The sequence below is a fragment of the Chlamydotis macqueenii genome, chromosome 5 (assembly GCF_036417535.1).
Source record: "Chlamydotis macqueenii isolate bChlMac1 chromosome 5, bChlMac1.mat, whole genome shotgun sequence".
Classification (NCBI taxonomy): domain Eukaryota; kingdom Metazoa; phylum Chordata; class Aves; order Otidiformes; family Otididae; genus Chlamydotis; species Chlamydotis macqueenii.
In genome coordinates, this window is record NC_141560.1 from 69,081,771 (window position 1) to 69,108,455 (window position 26,685).

The window sequence follows — 26,685 nt, forward strand, 5'->3', positions numbered from 1 at the left end:
AATGAAATACCTTGGGTTGGAGGTTTGTTTTGTTTTCAGAAATTTAAAAAAAAAAATCAGAACTATAAATAAATTTTGTGGCAAAATATACAGATTTAAATAATTAACTTAAATATCTTACACCTACTCTTGCATAAAACTCTCCAGTAAAAGTGCACCATGTTTCTTTTCCCTAAACGTCTTCTGCATCTTCCCCTGTGCTGAGGTAGGTCTGAAGAGAGATGTCTCAGATTCTAGGAAGAAAATGTGTCACTGTCATTGTGGGAGATACTTTATTGCCTTTCTTTGTTCTTCCATTTTTGCTCAGGGCTATGTACATCCCGGGATAAATCCTGGATTCATAAGCATTGTAGTTGTTTGGCAGGAGAATCTCTTTGAATTTGCACTCGTCATTGAAATGGGTCTGAAATGAAAAGGAAAGAATGAGAGGGAAGGAATTTTAAACATCAGGTGTGGAAATATTCCTGCTACCAGGTGTAGAAGGTGTGCTGCGGGTAAGGTGCAGCTGACTCCCCCCACTTAGTAATCTTTTGAAGTGGTCGCCCAAACGAAGCTTCAAACAGGACTCGGGAGTCAGAGGATCATTAAGGATGCTGTGTCCAGGCCAGGCGCGTACACCTCAACGTGGGAAGGACACCCACAGCTATGTCGGCACTCTTGTGGGAGAGGGGCACATTTTAACAGAGCTGCAGCGGTGTAAGGCCCAAGCCCAATTCTGCTGCCCTGCTCATCTGATTGCTCGGTGGTTGTCCCACCAGCAATAAATTCCCTGAGAGGCTTCTGAAAAATCGGAATGATAGCAGTTTCTTGTGTTGCTTGAGGAGAAAGAGACATTTTAAAGACACTCAGCATGGACAGTATTTTCTGCTTCTTTAGTTTTAAAATGGCAGGAAGGGTTTGGATAACTTATGTTAATAGGTCAGGAAAACAGAGCTGACAAAATGCACCCTTCCAGTGAAGAGGTTTAATTCTTAAGTAAGTACAAAGAGGGACAGGTGTCACGAGTGTGTTGTTATCTGGAGAGTAACAAACGAACTCATCCCTTATTGTTGGGTGAAAGCCTAGGGTTTGGTAAGAGAGGTCTCAGCCTGCCAAGCTGACAACTGCACTGGGAATTACTTTAGCCAGGACACCTAAGCAGCAGTCTTCCTAAGAAATGATGCAAAGGGAGATCTTGAGTTTTGGTGACTGGTTCTGCCTGGCTTTTATACACATCAAAATCCGCCATAACAGGACTGATGCCCCAGAAAATAATTCTGGATGCTTCATGTCTTCATGTGAGAATGTCCTAGTTGACTTTGACATAGTTTGGCTCTTCCTCAGCCCAAGTTGCTTCAAAGTGTGCTTGAGAAATATGAAACAGAAAAGCCACGTGTGAGGAAGGACAGCCAGGAGCATGGGTTTGAAATTATGCCGATCGCAGTAACTCATACGGAGGTGAACTCAAAACCAGGGGGACAGCTCAACAGGGGCAGACATACTGTTATTATCCACCCCGAGTATATTTTATAAAATGTCTGTATCTTTTACAAAGATTCAATGTAAAAAAAAATAAATCTATATTGTCTCCTAACAGATCTACCTTCTTGTCAATTTAAGACCGAACCTTGAGGATGTGAACTGTCATGGGAGCAGAATCTCCAGTCAAGAGGATTAACAAAGAATGATCCATAGGTATGTGACATGCACTGATTTATATCATCATAAAAGATCATTTGTGGGGACCTGACTGATTACAAGCTCAAGTGCGCTCTGAGAGATGGGAGTGAGCAATTGCCATACCTGCTTAAGATTGCTTGTACTTAAATAGACGAAAGATGTGGACTGATGCTACCTTGAGGTCTTGCCACACAAATGACTATTCTGTTAGTCCATGTGGTAGGTAAGATGGGTGGTCCTGGTTGGGTGACTATAGTTTTTATGGGAAAATCAAGGAAGTAAAATGCAAAAGAGTGGGTTTTACTTCAGAAGCTCAGTAAGGGGCATACATGGGCAGCATACCATTTGTTGGCAAGGCAGCAAGGGCTGCTCTGTGTTGCCTGACCCAGAAGGGACAAGGATGGGGCTTGGGCAGCTTCTAGCACCATGCACAGCTCTCACCCCAGCTGCCTATGATCCCCTCCCCAGGCACGCAATCAGTGGCTACTTACAGATCCATAGAGTTTGCCTCTGCTGTTCATGGCCACGAAGAGTCCACTTCTAACACCAAATATGCTCACCACTCCTCTTTCCACAGGTGATATTTCCAGCAGACCTGCAGAGGTGACATAGGAATCAGGGGGACAAAGGGCTGTGCCCTGAAGAAGTGTGTGGTGTTAGTGCCACGCTCACCCAGCGGCTCCCATCACCAGCGTGGTGTGTATCCCCATACCCCAGCACTGCAGTGGGTGGCTGCAGAACCCCAGACTCGCTCTCCATGAGCTGCCCCATGCCCCACCCCGGGACCTCTCTTCTTTTAGCTAAGTATCTATTTTTACTTCGCCTCCAGGCATCCTCCTGTGTAGACGAGGTTAAAATAAGCCGGAGTGTGCTTGGGGCGAATGAAACATTTGTCATCGTGCAGCTTATATCCCCCCTCCCGGATCTTATTGTTTCAGTTGGATATCAGAGTCATGGGGCCACGGGGTTAAGTCCCCAGCAGATGCTTTTCAAGTTTGGGGGAGAGCTGAGCTCTCCCCGGCCCCTGCTCCGAGTGGACGACCCGCAGGACTCCGGACCCTCCAGATGTTGAGGCAACCCCGACACCTGGTGCCTAACGGCGGCAAGGGGACAGCACGGCGCTGAGTAGCCCCGATGAGCTCCTTTGGAGCGTCCGACGGGCTCCGCCGGAGCCCCGCTACCCCCGGCGCCCGCAGCCCTCGGGGGAGCCCAGGCGGGCGGCACCGCGGTGCCGTGGGCGGGTGGACTTTTTAGGGGAGTCAGAGGTCTGCCATGCACCCACCCTCCCGTGGGCGCATACCACTCTCCGGGGCAGGTGAGCCGCTCCGCGCCCGCGGAACCGCCCCTGCAGGGGCGGTTCCGCGGGCGCGGAGCGGCTCACCTGCCCCACCGCGGGGGTCGTCGCCGGCTTACTGTATCGATTCTCGCTGTGGATCCCGTCGATGCGGCCGTCGGGCAAGACCTGGATGTGAAAACCGATGCCCACGTTGCAGTAGAGGCGCCGCAAGCGTTTGATGCCCAGGAGGTAGTCGCCGTCGCGGGCGGTGTCGCGGCGCTCGGCCGGGAGGCGAGCGACGGAACGGGCGAAAAGAGCCGCGTCCCATCGGCGCTGGCGGAGCCCGGCGGGGAGGCGACCCTGGGGCGACCGGCCACGTACCGCTCCTGGCCACAGCAGCCCCAGGAGGAGCGCCGGCAGCAGCGCCGAGGGGAAAGGCATCCCGGCTTAAGGGCGCGTAGCCACGGGCCGGTCGCTCCGAAAATACGCTCGCCCCCCAGCTCCCACTTTATACTGAGGTCAAAGGAGGGGAGGAAAAAAAAAAAAACAACAAAACCAAAAGCAAAGCAAAACAAAACAAAAAACCCAAAAAGCGAGGCGAGGTGGGGAGGGAGGGAGCCCCGCGCTCAGTCTCCCGAGGATCTGCGGTTTCCCTGGGCTGGCTGCATGGAGAGGAAATCCCAGGAGCAAGAGCTTCTGAACTTGATCTCAACTCCAGGAGTCTTGTCTGAAGTGGTGATCTTCTATAGCTGCTCAGCCATAGCGCTTTAGCCCTAGCCACGATATTTATATATCCATGTGCGTTGGTACCTATTACATCACCACCTACTGCTGTCTGCTGCAGCCCTCCGGTTTAGCTGAAAGTCAAATTATCACCCTCAGATGCTTAACAACTCCGAAGCGTCTTGAGGGGAAAGGGTGAGCAGCACTGGTGCTAAACAAGAGGGACAGCACAAACTTTTGAAAAGAAAAGGTCATGATTTGCGTTCATCACAGCAGCTTCCTTCTTTCTCTCTTCTTTCTTTCTTTCTTTTTCTTCCTTTTCCTTTCTTTCTTTCTCTTTTTCTTCTCTCCTTCTTCTCTCTCTCTTTTTTCTCTTTCTCTCCCTCTTTCTTTCTTTCTTTCTTTTCCTCTCCCTTTTTCTCTCTTTTTCTTTCTTTCTCTCTTTCTTCTTTTTTCTTTCTTTCTCTTTTTCTCTTTCTTAAGTGCTTAGAAATGCTAATACAGGACACGAAAAATCAAAGAATGCACAGCACACTTTCCCCCCAACACAATGTATGACTTTGTGGAAATCTGTGGAATTTCGGCTTTCGCTGTATCCAAGCGACGTGGTTTACAGTTTGCTGGATGCAGAAAAACTCCCTTCATTAAAAGCCAAAATAGTTGTTGCATGGGAGGTTCAAGAAATGAAAAATGAAAGAACTTGCAAAAAAAAAAAATAACAAAGGGCCAAGGCTTTACCAAAGATGAAAATATTTAAAGAGGCAGCATGTGCTCAAAAGCAGTAATAATGTTCTTGATTCTAAATAGCCCTTTAAGAAATCAGAAAGCACAGCATTGCTCTGGAGTACATGTGGAGCTCCCTCTTGGTCACTGTACGGATAGGCGCCGTAGTGATACGAGTTTATTCCTGAGCTTTAGAGGCTGCCCGTTCACGCAAGTACCGCTGTGCTTTTTAATGGTATGATTATTTTCTGATCCTCGCTACGTATGCACTTACTTAGATGTTGCTGTTGTGTCTTAATGATGCAGTTGTTCTTAGGTAATGACTTCATTTGGTTTAAGTTCATGAAAATGAAGCTCAGTATTTAAAAGTACGGGAAGTTTTGACCTCATCAGTCTAGAGTTACTTTGTTCAGAGCAAATCCCATATGTCTTGTCACCTCCCTTAGCTTAAGGCTCGACCCTCAACAGGTTTTCAGAACCAACAGGTGAGGAGATGTTATGACAATTTTGGAAGGTCCTGAATTAATACAAAAGTGTGTGTGTGTGGGGGGGGGAAGTGGTTTGTGACTCAAGTCCTTTATAGCCTGAGGACCGTTTAGTCTTTCACGCCAGTAAAGCTCTCCTGCTGTTCCAGCAAAGGATGCGAGAGAAAAGAGAATTGCCCCAAGCCAGATGACAGCTCACCTAGGTGCGAAAATCTCTGACCTTCGCTAAACCTAAGCAAACTTAGATGATGTGCTTTTATTTCTTCTTGTGAGGTGCATATACACTCTGTGTGTGTGTGTCTTTCTCCTACCACACCTCTCAGGACGGAAAAGAGGCTGCTGCTGCTTTGTAGGTGACTGCAATCTGGTTCTACAACGGTAAAAAACTCCCAGGTGTAGTTTTGTCTCAACGTCAAGCAAATGAATCTCTGTGTGTGTGTTTGAAGACAGCAGAATTTAGATCTTTCTCTGTGGAGGTTTATAGGCTGGTAAATCCATCGAGGTCAAATGCACAGATATTTACTACATTCCCGTTTGTATCGGGTCCATCCCGACCCCTCTTACACTTGACAAGCCTGATGATCAGCTCTGCGTAAAAGGGCTGTGCATCAGGCAAGGGCCAGCTGCTGGTGGGCTTGGGAACTGCCCTGCACTGCAGGGGCTCTGCTGGACCCCAGGGTCCTTCGAACAGCATGGTCCCACCTCACTTCAAAATCTGAACTATTTGCTGTTAGCAAACAGCAGTGGATTAATTTGGGATTAAGTTTATTTACCCTCAGAAGGATAAGGCCAAGGAGTGGTGCTTCTGCCAACACACCTACCCGCCAACTTCCCTCCCGCAGTAGAAGTCTAACATCCACAGCTAATGGGTCAGGGCTGAGTCTGCTTGGCCTTACTGCCACTGGCAGTGATTGTCCCTGACCCAAAAAACCATGAACTCTGAGACCTTAGTAGGCTGTGGTACCTTCATCCCTTTGGGATGTATGGAAATGGGTTCTAAACCGCCCTGTTGTGCTCTGAGTCCTTATGTTTGCAGGATCAGGTCCTAAAGGACTACATAGAGCATCCAGAACATCAAATTACTTTGTCACAACATCACTGATTAATAAAGGACCCTTCTACAAGTTAATTATTAACCTTGTCACAGAATTAAATGGCACTCTTCCCATAAAGGCTGCAAATGAACCTTCCTGAGGGGAAAAGCAACAAATTTCCAGCTAAGAATGAAACTATGAGGTTTGGGTTTGCTTTCAAATTTTATATGTTCATGGGTGTGTGAGCCTGTGTACAGTCTACCTACGAAACACTAGTCCTGATGCTCCAAAACCCTCCTATCGCCGAGTTGTTCGTACCCGTGAAAACCCGCAGGGATGAAAGCAAAGTAGAACCGTAGGGTTTCCACTTTGCAACACGTGTAAGTGACAGATGGAAGCTGCTGACCTTCGGGGTCTTTATGCTGCAACACAGACATTTCCCATTGGAAATTTTTGTCCCAGGAAACCATTAAAGCCACATATTCCCTGCAGAAGCCGTGAAACTGTGTCAGCAAGGCTCCTCAAGATGCCGGTGAAGGGGAGCTGGGTGTCTCCAGATCATCCCATAGTTAATTCTTCTGAATCTTCCACGTTGTGCCATGGTCCACTGCTGTGTGCCTGGTGTCACACGCTCTTTTGCAGCAGTAATTTAAATATTAAAACAGGTAAAATGTCTTCATCTTTGTATTGGCTCTGTTCCCTAAGAAGCATGTGGGGATGTCACCGTTCAGACAGCTCTGATTTCCAAATTCCTCTAGGCTTAAAGTACAAAAAAGAAGAAAGGATTCCCAGAATTCAGGTCCACACCCGGGTTCAAGCCCCATATCATGTATTCTAAAACAGAAAGGGAAAAGGAGAAGGAACGTGGAATATCTTTATAACCTTTACTGAAGTTATTCTGCAATTGCAGTGCCACAGCAGATACCCGATCTTGGCTCTGCGTCTGTATCTCTAGAGGGGTCTAGGTCCACAATTTAAAAATCAATTTACATATTTATTAACCCCAGTAAATAGATGTAAACGACCCTGAAAGATACTGCTCATGAGCTTTTCTGCTGAAGGCAAATATTGTACCGAGACCCTTTGATCTGGAAGGATGGGGAGTGGACTGGAAGGGGCATGGAGAAGTATATTGTTAGGAAAAAATCCCTTTCACCGTGTTTGCGTGCTATGAAGACAAGGCAAAAAAGCAAGCCCCTACCCCAGCTCCCCCTTTGCCCACGCCCCTTTTAATTATGATTATTTTGGAAGACAACTACCCAGCGATCTGCAGAAGGGACTCGCCTGAGAAAGCTTTCTCACGTTCACGTCTGGCTGCCTCTCTGTGTGAGCAGGGGCAGTGGTCCCGGGAGAGGAGGCAGGCTGGAATGCAGCGCGGTGCTGGGGGCCCAAGCCCCGAATGGCCGGGGTCGCTGGGAGACCTTCGCCATCCAGGCCTCCGCTGCCTGCATAACACGCATACCCACACACAAGCTAGCGAGTCATATGCACTCTTTTTTTTTTTTTTTTCTCTCTCCCCTCCCTCTCTGTTTGCAGCTGGTCTATTTGATCTCTGTGTGCCTGGGCTGTTTGCTGTTGGGAGCATCTTGCCATGATCAAAACCTTATTATCTCAAGCGATGTTCTCTCCTTATACATTGGAAAAGGGCAGTGGAGTATAGCAGCAGGCAGCTACAATACTGGGCAGATAACAAAGGCACCAATAACCTCTCTCCAGTATATTTGGCTCCATTCAGTGGGAGGACTGAACATCTCTTTGCTTGTGATGGGTATGGACTTTTTCAACGGCTGGTGAGATTGCACAGTCGTACATCTCTGTATAAAGCAGAGATCAGAAAGGACATGACTGGGTCCATCTGTGTGGCCTCTGTAGGTCTTCAGTGCTTTAGCTGTCATAATTCACACCTCCAGCTAGTGACCGCGCTGCTCACATACACCTGGTGCTGCAGCGATGGGTGTCAAGGAGCTCCAATCAGACGATCAAGCCACAGACATTTGACTTTCTGTGAACCACATCCAGTCTTTTAGCAGCCTTTTTTCTCAGCTTCTGGGCTTTATTTGTTTGCTTTATTGCTTTTGAGCTGTAAGGTTCCTGCAACATCAGCTCAAAGGTGTGAGGAGATGGTGACCCTCTGGGAGACCCAACACTGTTAGCCAGGCAACCCTATGCGGCCATGACAAGCCGCTCCCTTTTCCTGCTGGGTCCTTGCCACTGACTGACACATGAAGAGCTCTCAGGTGAAGAAACACATCTGGACAATCTATTATACCCTCTGCTTCTCACCCTGTTTTGGCTGCAGGTTTGCTCCATTATTTTCTTTCACTACGCATTCCCCACAGCAAAGAGTCCCAACCCTATGGTCACTACTGCTTTTTGCAGTTACCAGCTATTTTTTCTGCACGTGCTTCCGGTTGTCCTCTACCCTCTCCCATTTTCTGCAGCTGTTCCACTCTCTTCTCCATCCTCAGGGCAAGACGACAAGCTTACACAAACATGTACCCTTCATGGAAGTTACATGCATGGTAAATGATGACTAAACACACCCAGACCTTAACTGCAGGGCTGAAGGATGCGTCCTACCTGGGGGATCTTCTCTAGTCACCTTTATGGTGCTGCTGCTTACCTGAATGTGTGAGCTATGGCTGGCAGGAAAATGCACTTTGAGGAGCAATGTCATGAGAATCAGCTGAGAGACAAACTCTTAGCAGCCCTAATGTTGTGGTTAGTGCCAGTTCCTGAAGTCTGAGATGGTTTTCTGTGGGGTGGCGGAACAAGTGGAGAACATGTGGAATCTGAGGACTCCTCAAGAGTATCATTGGAGTTTATAGTATTGAAAATCAGGACTCAATGGGATGGGACAATGGAAATGTCCTGGGAAGTCACCAGTCAAGCCAGATCATTTTTGAGGGCAATCATGTTCTGGGGTCTTGTCATAGCCCCGCAGCCCTCATCCTCATGAAGTTTGAGCTAAAGTTTGGAGAGGAAATCTAGGAACCTCAATGGAGAAATATGTTCAGAGGGCTCTGGTTATTAATGTAGGTCTTTTTCAGAAAGCTTAGTTCCCAGCCAGGCTCATTCTTGTGCTGAAACTCACACGCTTGTACTTTCATATTCATTGCTGACATTTCTGCTTATGCTATTTTGTTCTTCCTTGTCCTGTATTCTTTTTACCTATTGAAATTATAAACATTTTAAAACTAAAAATATACTTTCTTTTCCTTTTGTCAGATTATGGCACACATGCTTTTGCTGATACACTACTTGACACTCTGCCAAACAAAACTGGTAAAAGGAAACATAATAGAAAATGAGTTTTGAGAATCAGGGTAAGTGTTTGTTAAGCTTATTTTTATTATTATTATTGTGGGAAATAGTAGCTTAAGTTAACTTTTTGTGTGAGAATGTTTTAGCTGACTTTGACTGTAGTGTAATTGGTTTACACGAGTCTGTTCAACATGTGGCCTCTCTTGCATGAATCATTTTTTACCGGTGGCTAATGTGAAGAAAACTGGCTGTTGTAAGCAAATGACGTGTATTGCTGAATTTTAAAACTTCCCAGCAAAGCACCACTTAAAATCTGTCAGAACATATATGGACAAAGCTGTACAATTCATAACGTCTCTGAGCATGTAGGAGACTAGCTTTTCCAGTTGACCTTTAGTGTCACAACTGTGAAGCAAACAGCTCTCTCTTTTCCTTATTTACTCTTGGACTTTTCGCAGTGCTCATCACTGCAACATCTGAGTCCTCGGAGGAGGTTAGTGGCCATATCCTCAGAATACCTCCATGAGCTGAGTGTTGCTGTCCTCCTTCCCAGCCCATCGCTCACCCCAGCAGCGAGGGGCAGCTATGCTGTTGTCCAATGAGGTGCCTTCACAGGCACCAGAGGGGCAGCAGATGGGGAATCAAGATCAAAGAGGTTGTGGAAGACTTGCGTGATCTGTTGGGCTTGATGAACTACTGTAGTAGAGGTTCTTAAAGCCTAGTCTAGACAAGTTGCTTGCCCAATGTAGCGCAGTATGTAGACGCTGACTTTGACCCCAAGGACATGACAGCTGCATGAATCCAGCAGGACCACAGCCCTCACCTGTACCAGGAGACACAGCTGGGCTCCTTTGACACTGGATGTGCTCTGCACCGTGCTCCCTGAAGGACTGAGAGGGCTGGAACAGAAATCCTGAAACCTCTCCAAATACTCTTCTTTCCTGATAACTACCAAAGGTGTTGGCAACGGCTAAAACTTTATCTTGCTCTCTGGCACAAAAAGGGCCCTGAAAACAGTTATAAAACCACACTCATTCAGAGAAGCACCCAATTCAGCACCATGTTACTCCTGGTAGAACACTGGCAGAGGTTACCCAGAGAGGTGGTAGATGCTCCATCCCTGGACACATTCAAGGCCAGGTTGGACTGGGCTCTGAGCAACCTGATCTGGTTGGAGATGTCCCTGCTCCCTGCAGGGGGGTTGGACTAGATGACCTTTAAAGGTCCCTTCCAACCCTAACTATTCTATGATTCTGTGATGAAGTCAACCAGAAACAACAGTACGGTTTACTGGGTGAGTTTTTGAAAAAGTAAACTGCAAGCCACAAAGAATACAGAGATAACAGCTTCAGAGCTTTCAAGCCAACCAGCATGGAGGTTACTCATCAAATTCTGTGTTGCTTGAAGGCAGCAACAGCAGTAATAATTAGGTAAAATGTATCTACTTCTCCTTCAAGATGTTTGGAAAGAAAAGCTAAGAAGCCAGATATATAGCTAAGAAGCATGTTGCAGAAGTGTGTAAACCAGGTTATCTGTCAACAGATGCGTCAGTTATCTATCATCAAACATGTCTAGAAGATTTGTCTTAGATTTTGGCACATTCTTTGTTCTCTGTCTTTATACTGCTTAATAACAGGCCTTACAGATTACAATGGGAGCCAGTTCCCACTCCAAGTCTGGATCACAAGATGTAAGTAAATAAGTTTTGGATGAGTGATGCTTGCCCAGAAAAATCCCCTTGACACCAAGAACCTCGCAGAGATGGCATACTGCATCGCATGGTTTTTGACTTAATCACTTAATTCCTCTTGTCAGTCAAGGCTCAGAGCAACTTCATTCTCATCAACCATTTCAATATTACATCTGTTTCCCCTCCATCTCTCTCACTTCACTAATAAAGCTGTAAGAACTCCAGTAACATCAGCATTGCAAGAACAAATAGATGCAAGTTAAAAATAAAGAAACTAAAGAAAAAGAGAGATAACACTTACCTCCTTTTGGACAATTCCTGGTGGGATAGTACTGCTCTAAGGATACATTTCTCGCAGGGTCTACTTTTGTTCCTGCAGATGAAAAGAGGAACAGGATTGGACTCTGAGTCAGTTTGTTCGATGAAGCCACACAATCTCCTTAGCTCTCAGCAATGAACATTGTTTTAAAATATATTTGAACCAAGAAAATGTACATTTTCTGTATTGCTAATGTGCTCTGTGGGAGACACCCTCAGGAAATCAGCTTAGAAACTTACCTTGCTTAGGAGTGCTTTTTGTTTTTAAGATGTGGAATGAGTTAAATACGAACTTGAAATGACCATTCTAAAGATTGTCTCGAGAAGAAAACAGCCTTAAACCAGGCAGAAAACAACAGAACAAAGACTTTAGTACTCTTAAGAATTTTCCAGGATTAACCCATCATTCCCTCCATCGGTGGATTGGAAGACACTTGGAACTAAGCCAAGTCTCCTTCCTGAATATGTAAGTCCTGCAAATGTTGAGCGTAACGGTGTGGTCATCTAAAACTTCTTAGCTGTCACACGCAAGCAGAACACGTCCCACAGCTCCAACATTTTCACTTTGCTACTATCTAACTGGAATAATGGGTAAATTGTTGCATGAAAGACACTAAGCTAAACTCTATTCTCATTAATTTCCATGTAACTTCCTGAGATATTGGGAAAAAACGAAAGAAGCTGAGCCTACAGGAAGTCCAATCCCTACTAGAGATACTGTTTTTATGTTCAGGGCACACCCATTCAGAATGATTATTTTGATATGAATCTCCATGTACATTATTATTGATATTAACAGGAACGGAGGATATACATGTGAGCTGTTGGAAGCAGGACAGTGGGATGAGAATGAGCTGTAACGAAGGGAAAACTCCCTGCCCAGGGAATTCAGACAGTGCCGTGCAGTCACTGCTATGCTATTTGCCACGTGCTATATACGGTCACAAAATATTCCACTCAGTCAGAGACATGGCCAGAAAAAGCCCTACGAACTCCAAAGTCTTACAGTCTTATAATAACCACACCGAAGCACGCCCACCGCCACAAAAGGAGCGCAGCAGAGCTCCTGGTGACCAGCATGGGACAAGCTGCACCCAGTTTATTCCAGTATGTAAAGAACCGGGCAAAAACAGAGAAGCTGGTTTCACTACATCCATGGCTGTTTAGCATTGCTCTGGAAATGTGAAGCAAACATTTTTTGGCTACCTTAATGAAACTTGATAATGCTGGAATGAGATATTATAAAATTATCTGAAATTTTCAGAATATCCATTTATTTCAGGGGACAAAAACTAAATTTGCTAAGAGTATTTGGGTGAAAAAGGATTCTGTCATTAAAAAAAAAATCCTTTCAAGATTAATCTGTTGCTTCTTCCCCCTGCTTCCACTTTTTCATTTGTAAATTTATGTTCCGAGAGTTGTTGGATCAGCATGCTAGGAGGCTACCTGTTACCTGAAGTTCAAATGCAGGAACTCAGAAAAATAAAAGGCACTGAAGTGTTTATGACTGTTCCCTGGACTGGAAGACAAAGGAGCACACTGATAATACAATAGTCCTTAGTGTAAAATGCCATTCCTATTGTCTACAACATATTCTCTTTTCCATTATTATTTTTCTGACCAACAAAAAAAAAAAATTAGTCTTAAGTTTCAGCTACAATCAAACCATGAACAGGACAAAACAGTAAACACAATAAACAAGTGTTTCTGTGTGCTATAATTACGAATTACTGCAGTCAGGTCGTTTTTGTTTGGTCTTTGTTGGCTATCACCAGCATAGGAACCTGGATGAACGGCACCTACCTATTTGCGTGTTGGTTTTAAGAAAAGGATGGGGCAGGTCGTGTCTTGTCCCACACAAGAAGAGTGGGTGCGGAAAGAGGGGAGCTAAAGCTGGTCAAGGCATTATGCCAGGACTAGAGCATCATGTCAAACCAGAGCCACCCTTGGAGACATCAGATCAACCCTGAAGATCCTGTCAACCGAGGGAGCCCACAGAAGGTAGGCGTTTGCTGATGCTCTATCTTGTGCGAAGAGGGTAGATGGAAAGCCTGGCTCAGGAGCCTTTTTTTTTTGGTGGCATCCTGGACTGTGGCTCCGGTAAAGTCCCACTGGCTGGGGTATGGAAGGTATCAGAGGAAGTGAGAGCCAGGGAGACCTCAAAGCTACCCTATTTGTTTGCCTGGAAGTCCTCACTGAACTGCTGCCAAAAAGATTTAATGAGAATGTTATTTTTGGTGGTAGTGACGACTTTGACTGTCCATATTTGAAGAGGCAAGCAGTATCATCCATAACAAACATATTGCAGTTTGTGGACTTGCTACACCTGCAGTCAGATCTCCTCTTCTCCTTTCCCTCTAAAACTCCTTGCTTTTTCTTACACTGCCTGAGGAACAGGTTTATCTAGGGCTCAGGATGACAAAGGAGAAGAGCGAGAAGACTTTTGCTGGCGTTATTCTATATTAGATTTTTACAGACCTCAAAGTTTCTCTCTCCCCCCATCAGCACAGTAGTTTATCTAAATTGCAGCAGGAATATTACGGAGTGTAATTAAAAAAGCTACCCCAAAACTCCCTCCTGTAGCAGTCTTGGTGCAATCATAATTCAGAATCACAGAAGCAAACATTACACACTGTTGTAGTTTATTACTCAACAGTGGCAAATTGCCATTATTTTTTGCCAAGACTGAGGGTTGGTTTGAAACCCCTTCTCATGCTTCACAGTGCTTTCAACTGAACATGAACGCAGGCTACAGAGAGAGCTCCCAATTACATCAGATCATGAGCTGATGATGTTGGTGAAGTGGCCTCAGGAACTTCTTCCCTTTTGGGACTGCAACGGTTTGTACCCAATGCCCTCCTGTGGTACTGCTCCTTCAAGGGCTTCAGCACTTCCATTACCATACTCATTTATGATGAAGTTGCATATTACTATATATTATTTTAGTTTCTGTGGTGATTAGGGATAAGGGAAAGACGTTTCCATTAGCTGCAGAAGGGAACACGCAGAACGCCTTTGCTCATGGACTAACCCTGGAGGAGTTGCAATACTTCAGAAAACTTATAAGCAATCAGCCAGTCATGTTTAAGCTGCCATTTGGAATCACCAAATACTAGCCAAATATATCTCGCTGTTGTTACAGTATAAATATAATTATTGCTATTATTAGTAGTAGCAATAGTTACCATTACTGGTTATTATTAGTCATAATTTTTACCGTGGTACCACTTAGGAATTCCCTCAGTAGACCAGAGTGCCATTGCAATATGCACTGTAACACTGTTACCATGACAATTTTTCTCTGTTTGCCAGTATGTTTTGGCTAGAGAGCCAGCTGTTGACTAGCTGCGCTCCAAGTTGCCGAGCAATAAATCCCAAACCAAATTCATGACCAGATTTCTGCTCCAAGTCTCGATCTTGTGACTTGCTGCCTAGGTTGCTTTGCAGCTCCACCTGACTTCGTCGAGTCACTCTGCAAAAGCATCACTCTGTCACTGAAACAAGTGACTTCCAAGTCAAATTAAAAAAAAAAAAAAAAAAAAAAAAAGAAAGAAAAAAAAAAAAGATGTTATATACCCATTTGTACAGGTAAGCATAGGAGATGCTGCTGGTGAGATTGACAAGGCAGAAAGTATTTGTGAAAGGCTCCAGGAAAACAAGGGAAGATGAGAATGACTTCTTTGCAACACAAGAGAAAGATTTTAGAAGCACATTATATTAAGAAAAAGCTGTTTAACTAACCAGAACATGACAAACTTTGTGAAATATCAATGACTTCTTATAGATGGGGAGATTTCCCTGACAGATTGTCAGTCTGGAGAGATCCACAAACTATTGGCCTGGCTTTTGGCCGGATGTTGGACATACTAATGTTATTAATTCTTTCAGGATGGTTTTCTTCTTGTAAAATTATGTTAAATTTGTCACTGTGCATAGAGAATAAATTTCAGTGTGGGGTTCACTCACGAATGGTGTTCCCTGTAAGATTTTCATAGCCTTCTGCACAAATGTACAGGTCACGCACCAAGCAAAAAGCACATCAGAGGTGTGGGGAGCCCTCAGGTGCTCACAGAGACCCCAGTGATTTGGCTGCTCCTGGACCACTGGGGTGATGCAACCCTGTTGCCACCAGGACTGTGAGCCATTAGCATCCGAGGGCTGTTGGGTAAAGCCACGGTATGTGAACTAATGGTCCCAAACCATTACCTACCAAGTTGAAATCCTTATCACAAAGGCACTTTGGTTGTGATTTGCATCTCTCCAGCGTGTGGGTTCAGTAACTTCTCCATCTGTCATTACCAGCAATCTCTCTTTGTAATCTCTCTGGTACCTCTGTGTCACCAGTATCCCCACTACAGGTGTGGTGTTTTCTAATGCTCTGCTTAGCACATTCAGAAGCCTTCCACACTCACACTATTGTTTGATTACATCTTTTAGGGTTAAGATCTGATCAGTTTAGCTCTTCTGAAGCTAAACTGACTTCAAGCCCACTATTCAGCTGTGCCTGCTTTCTTGTTCACAGGCACTCAAGCAAACGTTTTCTCAAACACAGCAAACAGGCTAATGCCTCTTGAGTTTTATATTCCTTCCTGCCACCTCCTTTTCTTTTCCTTCAGCTCCCTGTAACCACATCTGAATACCAGGGACAAGTCCTTCCGCAGCATTGAAAAGCGCTGGGAATACCTGACGCTGTCCCATGGGCAACACCTTTGTTGTCAGCACAGCCAGGAGGATGTGATGCTTCAGAAAGGCTGTTTCTGTGTCACACTGAGGATCCAAGGAGCAATGACATCTGTGGGGCCACTGCGCTCTCCTCTATGGCTTCCAGTCTTGATCCTTGCAGCTGTGCTTGGCACCCCTGTTGATTGATCTTTTGAATATCCCAGTATAGATTATCTGTTCTCTTTTCAACAGGTTTCCACTCTCCCTTCTATCTTCTCACCTGAAGTCCTTAGTTTTCCTGTCTTCCTCTTCAATAAGATAAGCTTCTGAGAGACGAGCCTTTCAACACGTTCCTGACTCCATCCATGTGGAGCCATGTGAGTTTGTGACTTTACTGCGTCTGTCACTCACCTTCCAACGCACAGCTTCAGAGATACATCACTGAAAGGATCATTTAGAAACACTGCTGAATTAAGAGTACACCTGGAATTTGGTGTTAGGTCTCAATTTGATGCATATTCAACCTTTACTAAAGCTAGTCACCAGACTGATTCATCTCTTCACATCAAACTTTTCGTGTTAAGGGATCTTTTGTCCTTGACCAGAGTTTATCTGATTAAAGACTGATAAAGGTGTACCACGATACAGGCAGGCAAAATATTGTATTTAAAGAGAATAATAACTGCATGAAGAATTGAGCATTCAGACTTACCTGTTGTGATCAAATTGAAATAGCAAACCTTTGTTTCCTCCTTTGGGTGGCTTGGCAATAGCTTTTGGAGAACACTTTCCATCACCAGCAAAAGGCTTTCAGAAGTCACAGGTGTAGCAGCCAATCCCCAGAGAGAGCCTGCAATTAAGTTCTTGAAACAAGTGTCCAGTCCCTTCTTGCCAAATATGCCAGCATTACCGGTACTACAAGAAAAAAATAAGAGGACAAGTGAGACATCACACAAATGCACGGTGTAAGACACAGATCTGAGCAGCTCATTAGCTTCGTTAGCACTGATGTAAGATAGCTAGATTGCTATAAATATGCAAAGTAGTACTGCTCATGATAAAAGCAAAATTCACTACACATTAAAAAAAAAAAATTAAAAATCCAGAAGTTATTTACACAAACCAAAATCCGGTTACAATAGTAAGCATGCCCTGGCATTTTAGTGGTCAAATCTGTATTTTGTAGGAAAAAAAAAAAAAAAAAAAAAAAACAACCAAAAACAAACTTAAAAGAAATCTTTCACTAATAAGTGACTGATATCATGTTTAGTAAAAATATCCCAGGAACACGTGGAAAATCTGTAATGTTTTATTTTTGCTAGACGTTGGTGTAACGAGGGCTTCCAGCTCAGGTTCCAGGGAGACTTCTTTCTTCCATTGCATTTTCGTCCGTTCCTTCTGTGCTAACTCTTATAAAACAAGATACCACAGGATTTAATTCTAAAAATCTAATATTACTGCCTTGTGGTGAGCTGAATACTACAGATTCCTTCTTGATAATACTGTCTCATGGGATTCCTGTGTGGTAACAGAATCTCCTGGGATTCCTGCCTGGTAACCATATCTCGCTGGACTTTGGTAGTATTTCTCCCATTGGATAACCCCAGCCCCACCAAATAAGCAGTCATAAACCTTACACGCTCATTATTTTACACGACATTATTTTACTAATGTCAGATACTGGACTGTTTAAATCAGCTAGGTGTTTTTTCCCCCCTACTCATTTTCACCAAGTTAGAATCCAGGCTCCAAGAGAAAAGAATATTATGGACTATTTTAGTTGTTTGACAAGAATAACATTAAGAAATACCTTTAAAGTAGCAATAATGGGAGTATTTCATGGCTGGTTTATCTACCTACTGTCATTCAACTCCTGCAGGACTTGCACTTGGTCTTTAACTGTACATGGACCAGAAATCTTTTTGTTGTTCTGAATGTGAGATGTTGTAACAGTTCTTCCTCTTCATGTCAGCGGGAGAAATCACAGCTAAATATTTCGAAAAGGAATACACCAGGCAATTCTTGAGAGTGGTTTTCAGTGAGTACCTCTGATGCAACTATAGATCAGTAATACACCTACAACTGTAAACAGTTATTTTATTATGATTAAGGCTTTGCTACTGAGCTAAGAACCAGCCTTGCGCACAGGAGAATAATTTCATAGTGTTGTCATATTGCCGTCATACTCCTCTTGGAGAACCCTGTCCTAACAACTTAGGCCAAATGACACTGTGATTAGCCCTGAAAAGAATTACTTGGTAAGCTTTGTGTTTCTAAGCTCTAGAAACCAACAGTCATCACAACGGGTCTTGCCTACCATCTTCCTGGCACAGGGTGGCTTTAGCAGAGCTCTGACCAGATGAAGCTCTGGCTCAGTAAGGGCAGGAAAGTTGGAAACTTAGACACTAGTAAGGCTTGAAACACAATGAAGGTGCCTGAGGAATATAAATGTTAGAGATGAAAGAAGGTAAGCAGGCAACACCTATTGAAGCACTGTATCTCCTGCTGCATGTTCAGACAAAAAAAAAAAAAGTGTATGTATGCCATTTTTCCTTTTCACAGCTGTCTTTCACTCCAAATATAACAGTCATGATTCCAGATCTCATGGCTGTTGTGAGCGCTTTTTTGAATCCAGACCCTGTTTCAACACAGGCTTTTCTTTGGTCTTGATCAAGTGACTGAACCTCATAACTCTTGGAGATACAAGTACCTGCGATAACAATACCGGACTACTTCGTGTTATTTTTAAGAAGATCAATAAAGTTTCTGAAGCACTTTCTGAAGGTTAAAAAAAGACAACTGATGCCCTTGATACCAGATCTGCCAAGACACCTTGGCTTCAGTCCTGGCTGGCACTTTGGTACCTTCTACGTTGACGAGAAGGGCTGTATGTTCTGGCTGTTACTACAGGTGGGTGACAAACGGGAATGGTGTCAGATTAGGGTCTGCACCTCTGCTTTTTAGGGTACAACTTGCTACTTGGACAATGGATTGAGAAGACTGGATTGGAGACTCGTGGAAATATCCACCGGCAGCCTGGACAACGAAAAGAGGAAAAACAAAACACTTCTTACCAGGAGGGTTTTGACAGCCTCTTAAGGGGGTATTCATGGCTTTCTTGTGAGTCACCACCCCAAAAATACTGCAAGTGCTATTCGTCCAGTGGGGCTAGCAGTGCAAGCTGGAAACAATCTAGAGAACTCTCATCTTCAGGTCAGTGGGGGCTGGCAGCGCGGTCATCTCTCCCTGGGAACGAGGGGTGAGACAAGAAAGAGCACGGCTTCGAAATTGCTCTCATGCATGCTGTGGCTGGGGACTGGCCCTGTGAAAAGGGAAGGGTTTATTTGCTGCCCAGAAGCAGAGGTGTGGATCCCCTTCACAGCTCTCATGAGAACTGGAATGAAGGTTTTTTGGTGCTTGAGGGGTGATCATGGCTAGGAAAGGTTTATGTAAAACAGGAACAAAGAGAAAAGGTGCAGAGCTTGGAGGAGAAGCACGAAAATTCCTGCCATCCCACATTGCTTCATCTTCTCCTTGGAAGGGTCAGAGAGCAACTTCTGTGTATATCCCAATAATAGCCCTCAGGACCTTCTTCGGGCCTGAAGCCCTCACACTATAAAAATAGGGGAGAATCCACAAAAGCAGCAGCTTCTCATATATAGCACAAATCTTTTCTTATAAGACAGACAAGAAGCTAAATGCCTTAATTAGAAGTTCACCGAGTTATTTTTTGTATGTTGCAGCCAACGACACAGAACGTGGACTCCTGATTGAATACCAAGGCAGTAAATCAATGGAGAGTCTTTGCTACCGTTCATGAAATGCTCCAGCTGTGCTCCTAAGGATTATAATGTCAACAGAACTCTTGATTTGAATCACAGCCTTGCCTTCACTCAGGGGCCATATATTAGTCTTGAAAAGCAGACAGAGTTTCATAGCTCAAAGGAGAGGAGAAAAAAAAAAAAAAAAAAAAAAAAAAAAAAAAAAGAAAATTGCTGAGCTGAAAATAAAATGATGATGTAGGGGAGGAAGACTGCAATGCAGCACAAAAATACGCAAGGCAAACTTCAGCAAAAACTTCTAGAAATCGGAACATCAAGATATTTCTCTATATTTGTTTAGTATAATTGTCACAAGTCAAATTTATTTTTTCCTGATATGTTTAGATAGTGCTTAGTCACCTGATTAAGTGTGCAGCTGGTGTTACTCCTCACAGCGTCACCAAAGCCGGTACAGCAACGCCAACCGACTTCAGCCAAGGATCCACTCCTTACCCAGAGTGTGATACATATCAGGAATCCCAGGAAGCAAGACATGTATCATTTTAGACGCAGGTAAATTTGTCTGAGAGACAAATATCTCTCTGAATATCACTTGTGGTTTGCTTCTGCTTTAGAGCATGAACAAATCAATGAAGACCAGACTAGTCCAAGCTGGATTCCTGAAAGCAGCGTAAAAGGTGGAGTTTTGCCTTAGCAAAACACTTGAAGTTTCCCAGGAATCTCTTGATGTTCAGCAGGTGTTCTCTTGCAATGATTGTAATAAATCTTAGCAACCCACGTGCAAACGAAAAAAAAAAAAAAAAAAAAAACCTGAAGATTCTCCTAATCATGACCTTGAAGTTGCTGAAGAGGTCACGGTGGTAGCGTCACACTGCAGTTTGCACATGTTCTTACTTTTTTATTCCTATAGGAATCAGCTGCTGCCAGAGTACACACGATACAAACTAGAATCTTCATTATCCAAAGCTCAGTCATAGTCTCCGTTTCCTATAATATAGTTCTATCCCTGGTATTTATTGCTTACACTGAAAAGTATCTCAGTTATTCAAAACCTTGGTTACTCAAATTCAGTAATTGGACCCATTACATCAATTTGAAATTAATTCAGCTGACCCAAAAACCATTTCCCCTCTCATAACTGTACTAAGCTCTGCAAAAGTTTGCACAAAACTATTAAAAAAGGGAAAGACCTGGCTTTACTTTGAATACTTTCGTTGAAAGCAAAAAGGATTAAGAGATCTCAGAGCCTTAATATTCCTGCAGCTTAGGACAGGTTTAGATCTTTGCAGGAGCAAGAAAACTGGCCATCCTCCCTCTTTGAAATACAGGATTAATTTAAAATGCTGCTTTTCACTAGCACCCATGTTGAACAGCAGCTCAAATACAGCAGGGTCAGAGAGTTGAGCCAAATTCCTGAAACTTAATACTGGTTTCTACTGCACTGACTCTTGCAAAGTCATGATACCAACTGAGGATGATAGTAGCCTGTTCCTTGGCTTGGCGTTTTGTTTGTTTTCCTTCTCTACCATCACACGTGAAGCCTGTGCAGAGCTGCCCCAGCTCACGCTCCCGCCACCATCCCCAGGACTGCACCCAGGGCACGTGCCCACGGCTGCCGTGATGGGCGAGTGACCGGTATCAGAATAACGGCCTCTGTGCACAGAACTCATCTTGTTATTTCCTTGCACAACATGAACTTCTCTGAAAATACACTTCTTTTTTTTCTCCATTAAAGTGTTTTATTCCTGGAAGTGTCTGCAGAATAAAAACCCACAGGCAGGGTTCTCCAGGGCAGTATTCTGAACTGATCCCGTTTTTTCTCTACCCCTGCTTCTTTTCCTCTTTTTCTTCTCTCAATCTCATGGAGGGAGCAGCACCACAATAGCAGCTCAAGGTATAAAAGTGTTTTTCTTGTCTCTCTTTGATTGCAGTTTAGTCTGTTCGTATTTCCTTTCCAATTCTGCTTTATCAAGCTTGCATGGAAGGAGGCACAAAGCATCCTTCAGTTTTTACACAGCTTTTTAACCAAATAATTCATTATTTTCTAAAAAGCTCTTCCTTTGTTCAACCATGCATGTTCTTCACGTGGGGCATAACCTAGATTTGCTCCAAAACTTATCAAGAAAGCAAACTTTTGCCTACCTTTCTAATTAACCTCTGAAATGGGAACCCTGTTCCAATACTCAAACACCAGAGTATTCCCCACAGACTTTATAAATTATATTATTTCATAAGGGTTTTATTTGTTTTATAAGAATTTTGTTCCATAAATTTAGAGGCTTTCCTATCAGTGTAGATACCATGGGAAACTTCGATAAGTGTAACAGTGTAGATAAGAATTTTTTTAAAAAAACTAAGTTTTCTGTGGGGAAGAAGCTGGACAGAGCACTTGGCTTGTGCCATGAGACAGTGCCATTGCAAAAGTCAGATTTTTTTAGTACGGACTTTTTAAAATCAGAAAATCTTTCTGATTTTAAAAGAGAAGCCAATATTTATTAGAACTTAAACCAAGAGGCAGTATTGAGTTCACATTTATGTAATCTTACCTTGTATTGAGCTATGAGGCAGGAGTCCATCCTCATCCTTTAGGAAAAGGCATTAGGAGAAAGCAAGATCAGGTTCCCTCCTCTTTTTCCAACAGGGAGTACTCAACTTGCTGCTAAACCTGATAAAATTCCAGCTCCTTATTGTCCTGCCCCAAGATACCTCAACACAGTCACAAATCCAAGGAGCTACAAAATGAAACCTAGACCCCAAACACTGTTACTCCTCTTTCCAGCAGCCAAAGCCTTATATTTGCCTGCAAACAGGTTTCGGAAGCAATTGAGTTGTAGGGCTTGTTGCAACCCCTCAAGAAGACACTACAAGCAGAAGTAGCCACGTCTTTCATGGGGATTAACAAGGAAGGAGTTGATTCTGGCCAGAGGATGGCCAACAGCTGCCTTCCTTGTGCACACATGTAGGGAATTAAGGAACCTGTGCCCCTCCCAGGCTCTAAGAGGAGTGTGCTGGAGCACCTGGAGCTGCCTTTTGGCTCAGGGACCTCTTTTTGAAGGGTGGTGGGGTTTCTTTGAGACTATTCTGGGGTTGGATTGCTGGGCTGCTTGTGTGTTTTCAGGCTTTCTGGGAGGAGGCTGTTCTTAGTTTATCACATAGATATTCTATCTGTATAGAGCAGAAGAGAGAAAAAGTAAAGAAGGGATTGTCTTCTCTGAAAATGTCTACATAAGCATTGAACCAGAAGTAAAGACACAGGCTTACAGGGAGAGTTGCAGGGTAGAAGGCTTTGGTACAAGTTTTTACGAAAGCTGGGAAAATGCTTAGAGAAGCAGATTGCAGAAAAGGACGATATACAACAAGGGTTTGGTCTGTGCAATACAGATTCAAGAGGAAACAACATTGCATTGAGTTCTCTGAGCGAACAATATGTAGGAGCACCTTGATCCATTTAGATTAGGAAATTTAGGATGTTTGAAAAAAAAAGAAAAGAAAATAAAGGAACACTGAATTCTGAAGACCTCTGTTTTACCATCCTGGTCCCTCTCTGGGAAGATCTTAGAGCATCTCCATTTCATATAGCTATTTTCAAATGCATTTGCACTAAAGCATTGGTAAAGCAAAGTGCTCTTCATTTGGAACTGGGGAAAGAAAGCGTTAATCTGATCCAGAGGGTTTTCTTTCCATATGCACTACTGAATATGGCTAACAGATCCTTGGAGCAGACAGACTATGGGACACAAATAAACTCAGTTTCTGCTGCTGTAGTTTTAGACCCATGTTGCCGTGAAAAAAAATGTCTAAGGATTTAAGAATAATTTTCAGTTGGTTTCATGGTCTGAGCAACAGACGCCTGCGGGACTCCGATGTCTGCGGTGTAAACCAAGCATCTATGGTCACACTACAACTATGCTGTGCCGAGCAATGCGTGTCACCTATCTTTTAGTGCCACTCTCTCAGAGATCGCTAGCAGATTTCTTTCAGACTAGTTCATTTCTGGCTGCATAAAGTAATTTTTGCGTGAGTTTTCCTAGTAGGAACATAAAAGCAAGGTAGAGCCTTGATCCGCTGTCATTTTTGGGGGCGAGTCCTGTTTAATGTAACATCTAAAGACGCTGAATTCTGGCTATACTTTATGAATGAGCCCATTTGTCCATCCAAAAACCACACAATGAATAATTTCAAAAGATAAAAATTTATTTAAGACAAATTATTATCTTTCATGGCTGGTCATCACAGGTCATCACATATGGTGTTTTATTGGACAGTATGACCAAAATTACACGAAGTACTTCCAGAAAAGGTTATTTCCAAGTGAAAAAGCCATTCCATTCAAAAACATCTTAGTGTGAGATCTTGTGATATTTTGACTTTATCAGACCTAGTTTTCTTTGCTCCAGGACAAAAAATTTTCAACACCAAGCAGCCGGTGCCAGAGACATTTCCACGTCAGTAGAATTGCACGTCTCTCCGGGGCTGGGTCCTTCGAGCGCTCTGCAGCCAGCCCCGCTGCCCCGTGCTTCCTTTTTACTTCTGCATTAACATCAGAATGTCTCTAAATTCTTCTCACAGACAAATAATTGTTCTTCAAATCCAGACATTTCAGACTGCAATAAAAATACTACAGCATTTAGGATTGTTACTGTAGGAAAGAAGAGCGTTTTCTTTAATATGTAAAGTGAAGACCGTGAGCCAGTTTGTGGTCAGAAAGGGAATTTACCCTGAATTTCAGAAAGGCTTCTCTCCTGCTATGCAGTGGTGGCATCTAAACTATTGCAGAACTAAAACGGGACAGAGTTCTCTTTAACCATCTAAATTTGGAGGTGGCCCAAGAATGCTAACAAAGGAGGACAGTTACCATCAACTGTTCTTTAATTATAGATCTGCTTGTTCACCTTCCCAAATCCTTCAAACCTTCCGAAAGGAAACAGGAGACATCTGAACTTGAGCGCCACCGCAAGCTTCAAAGGACTATTTAAGATAGCTTAAAAAAAAATAAAAATCAATCAGTCAAATAAATTTTCTCCCTATGCAAAGCATTTTACTACCAAAAATCCAAGAAGGAAGAACACAGATCTTCTTTAAAAGAAAAGGAAGCAGATACGTGAACTAAAGAACTGCTACCTTATCCAAGCTATTCAGTTTTGTTATATTCTTTAGTTCTCACAGGGTTACAAATTTCCCAGATTTCCCTAGAGTTTTATACATATTATCTCTCTCTCTTTCTCCCTCTGCTTTGCTAATTCATGCCGCTGAAATAAACCTTCCCAACACCACGGTCACGGGCAGTGCTCTCACCTGAGGAGCAGTACGTCCAAAAAACAAGGCACCTTTTTCAGACCAAAAAACAACTATTTTATTCAAACGTGCCCCTGACCTGCTTACTGCCCACATTTCTGAAAGTCTCAAAGTACTCCAAAGTCATCTTTAAGCTTTCACAATGTTGTAACATCAGGTGGAAGACAATTTAGATCCACTGAGAGTGGTAGAAGAAGTCCCACCACCTGTGGTGGGAACCGAACCATGCTGGAGTCAAACCAAGCAATTATAGCTGAAAAACTGGAGTTTGCGGTACGAATTGATTCAAATCACTCCAACAGAGTGATTCTTTGGTGTGTATTCTGCCCAATAGTTTCCCTGAAGACAGTAACAAGAATGAAATTTGGCTTCAAATTGGAGAAAAATACTTCAAATTCAAGTGAAAATTTTTGCACCTAGTTACCTATGTGTCTGCTTCTATTCATGGAGTATTTTCAGGTCTCATTTATATATTTTACAAGCTGGTCATGTCTCTTTGCTGTCACTTTAATGGCCACAAAACGCATAAAGCAACATTTGCAGCTGCAGAGGTTTCCTTCACTGGGTCAGTTTGTCTCTCAGGGTTGCGTCCATGGCGCCATTTCCCATTACAGGTTCTTAGCCTACAGACCAGCACGTGAAGAACATGAAGAACAACCACAAAGGAGGGAACCTCCCTCACATTGCTCAACTCCATGCTTACAGCTAAGCTTTTCTGTGGACAAATCAAGAAAGTCACTATTTGGAAAAATGCCTATAGCAACAGCAAGGAATCCGTGATTATTTTTTAAAATACCATTACTAGAACAAAGAAAAAATAGTAATTCTTCAGTCCCCAAAGACTTGTACAGCTGTGGTGACATGCTGAGGAGACCAGAAGGAACCAAGAGGTGACCGAAGGCATCTCACATCCACTTCTTATGCTCGAGAAGATGCAGTAAAATCTGTCAGGATCTGGTTCATCAGCAGACACTCTTTGCAGACTCCTGTTTTTGACTTGTTAGCATCACTCCTCTGCACCTTACCTCTACACAGAGAATCAGAGAATGGTTTGGGCTGGAAGGGACCTCTAAAGCCCATCCAGTCCAACCCCTCTGCAAGAAGCAGGGACATCTCCAACCAGATCAGGTTGCTCAGATCCCTGTCCAACCTGGCCTTGAACATTTCCAGGGATGGGGCATCCACCACCTCTCTGGGCAACCTGTGTCAGTGTTCCACCACCCTCAATTTAAGACATTTCTTCCTTGTATCTGGTCTGAAAAAGGGGGTTGGAGAGACTGTGAGGAATCACAGCTGTGTTCTGTGTTGTGACACAGATGGGTTGTGTCAGCTTGCATCCTAGAGTCAGGAAAATTAAATGAAACATGGAGATGGACCCCATTTTACCCCAGACCACCACACCAGCATGCAGAGGTGGGGCAAAGCCCAGGCTGGTCATGTATGTCTTGTGCCTGGGCCACTGTGGCAAAGCTTGAAGCCCAAACTCCAATATCAGCCTCTTGCCCATGAAGTCTGAAGGGCTTTTGTAAATCGCATCAGACATAGCTTGCATTATGTAAATGCTAAATGATTGATATCATGAAGAATATTCTAACAAGATGCATTTGAATTAGCGAGAGTTCATGCATTTCACCCCACCATATGTTGATTCACTTGTTCGCTTCTTTGTTGGTGTAAAAGATACTTCTTTTGTGACCAGTAAAAAGATGCTATATTTATTACCAATAAAAATAGTTTGCATTCCAAAAGGAGAAAAAGAAGAGCTGTCAGTAAG

The 26,685-nt window shown here is 43.6% G+C and overlaps 1 protein-coding gene and 1 long non-coding RNA gene across 2 annotated transcripts; one reads left to right on the plus strand and one right to left on the minus strand.

Moving 5' to 3' along the window:
• Nucleotides 1-226: 226 nt before the first annotated feature.
• FGF4 (fibroblast growth factor 4) lies at nucleotides 227-3,512 on the minus strand. Its single transcript, XM_086749571.1, has 3 exons — nucleotides 3,073-3,512; nucleotides 2,151-2,254; nucleotides 227-403 (listed from the first exon to the last, which is right to left on the minus strand). Exons 1-3 carry the CDS (start codon nucleotides 3,374-3,376, stop codon nucleotides 227-229), a joined length of 585 nt encoding a protein of 194 aa, XP_086605697.1. The 5' UTR covers nucleotides 3,377-3,512.
• A 5,635-nt stretch (nucleotides 3,513-9,147) lies between these two features.
• Nucleotides 9,148-11,044, plus strand: LOC147600621 (uncharacterized). The gene is made up of 3 exons (XR_015258623.1): nucleotides 9,148-9,226; nucleotides 10,801-10,854; nucleotides 10,980-11,044. It is a non-coding gene; the product is annotated as an uncharacterized LOC147600621 (long non-coding RNA).
• Nucleotides 11,045-26,685: the final 15,641 nt, after the last annotated feature.